The sequence below is a fragment of the Otolemur garnettii genome, unplaced genomic scaffold (genome assembly GCF_000181295.1).
Source record: "Otolemur garnettii isolate 467f Iridium unplaced genomic scaffold, OtoGar3 scaffold00025, whole genome shotgun sequence".
Lineage (NCBI taxonomy): Eukaryota > Metazoa > Chordata > Mammalia > Primates > Galagidae > Otolemur > Otolemur garnettii.
The window spans coordinates 20,896,747-20,898,098 of NW_003852420.1; the positions used below are offsets into that span (position 1 = coordinate 20,896,747).

The 1,352-nt window shown below is 38.4% G+C and overlaps 1 protein-coding gene across 3 annotated transcripts in view; it reads right to left on the reverse strand.

Annotated features, from left to right (window-relative positions):
- Positions 1-1,352, reverse strand: part of AGO4 (argonaute 4, RISC catalytic component) — a 38,324-nt gene that overhangs the window by 23,618 nt on the left and 13,354 nt on the right. For all 3 annotated transcript variants that reach the window (XM_003788265.3, XM_023512225.1, XM_023512226.1), the window contains one exon: positions 1,146-1,233. In XM_003788265.3, coding sequence (XP_003788313.3) covers positions 1,146-1,233 — 88 coding nt within the window. The remainder of the gene's footprint in view (positions 1-1,145; positions 1,234-1,352) is intronic.

Sequence of the window (1,352 nt, forward strand, 5' to 3'; positions counted from 1 at the left end):
AGCTACTTGGGAGGCTGAGGCAAGAGAATTGCTCAAGCCCAGTATTTTGAAGTTGCTGCAATGCTGTGGCATTCTGTCTCCAAAAAAAAAAAAAAGAAAGAAAGAAAGAAAGAAAAAGAACCATGAATCTAAAACATAGTCATACTAGAATATAAGCTGGGGGAAAAAAGTCTCTGAGTAACCGAAATGATAAAAAGTTTATATTGTATATTTAACAACCCTTTACTTAGAAAAACCAATACTTATGATCATGTCAGACTTGAGTTTAGTGATCTTGATTACAAGAATAAAACTCACATGTATGATAATTTTTAAAGCACTCTCATATATATATTATCTGGTTTAGGGCTATTACTCAGTGGAGTAGTAGCTGGGTGATTGGGGAAAAATGAGCTTGGGGAAGTGGCAAGGAGTATGTTGCTGCAAGCCTGCCATATCACTGACAGCTGGAGAAGAGACGCCAGCCACACAAAACCACAAAGCAAGATGGATGTCTTCCCGTGACAGCCTTATAGGACTTCTAGGCCTTAAAAGATCCTCTGGGCCATGTGTTTAGAATTAAACAGTACAATACATGATGCTTATAACAACGACTTTGCATCTTTAAATAAAATTTGATCTATGTTTAGGATACTGTGTTTAAGAGGTGAATTGAATTAAAGGTAGGAAGAATGTGTTTTATAAATATCTCTGTCAAAGATACTTAAAACAGGCTCAGCGCCCATAGCATAGGGGTTAAGGCACCAGCCACATGGGTTTGAGCCTGGCCCAGGCCAGCTAAGCAACGATGACAACTACAACAACAACAAAATAACCAGGCACTGTGGCGGGGACCTATAGTCCCAGCTATTTGGGAGGTTGAGGCAAGAGAATTGCTTAAGCCCAAGAGTTGGATGTTGCTGTGAGCTGTGATGCCACGGCACTCTACCAAGGGTGACATAGTGAAACTCTGTCTCAAAACACACACACACACACACACACACACACACACACACATATATATATAAAATGTAGTATAAAGCTTTGGTGTTAAAAGTGAAAATTCTGAGGATTTTGAAAATTATAGTATGAGATGCCAAATTCTCAGATGGTTATAGTAGCATCCTCTGTTACCACAAATGTAATCTCATTATTTTATAACATACGTTTGATGACTGGCTGGTCGTCTAGTCACATTACAAACTCGGTATTTTCGTTTCATCTGTCCACAGTGGGTCACCTCAACTTTCAGAGCTGAAGTTAAAATAAAAATAGATAAAACATGAGCATTAATTAAAACCATAGTGACAAAAACAGATTCAAAAGTTGTCTTCAGCGAGGTATGCTACCAGAACAACGAAACACAGATATAG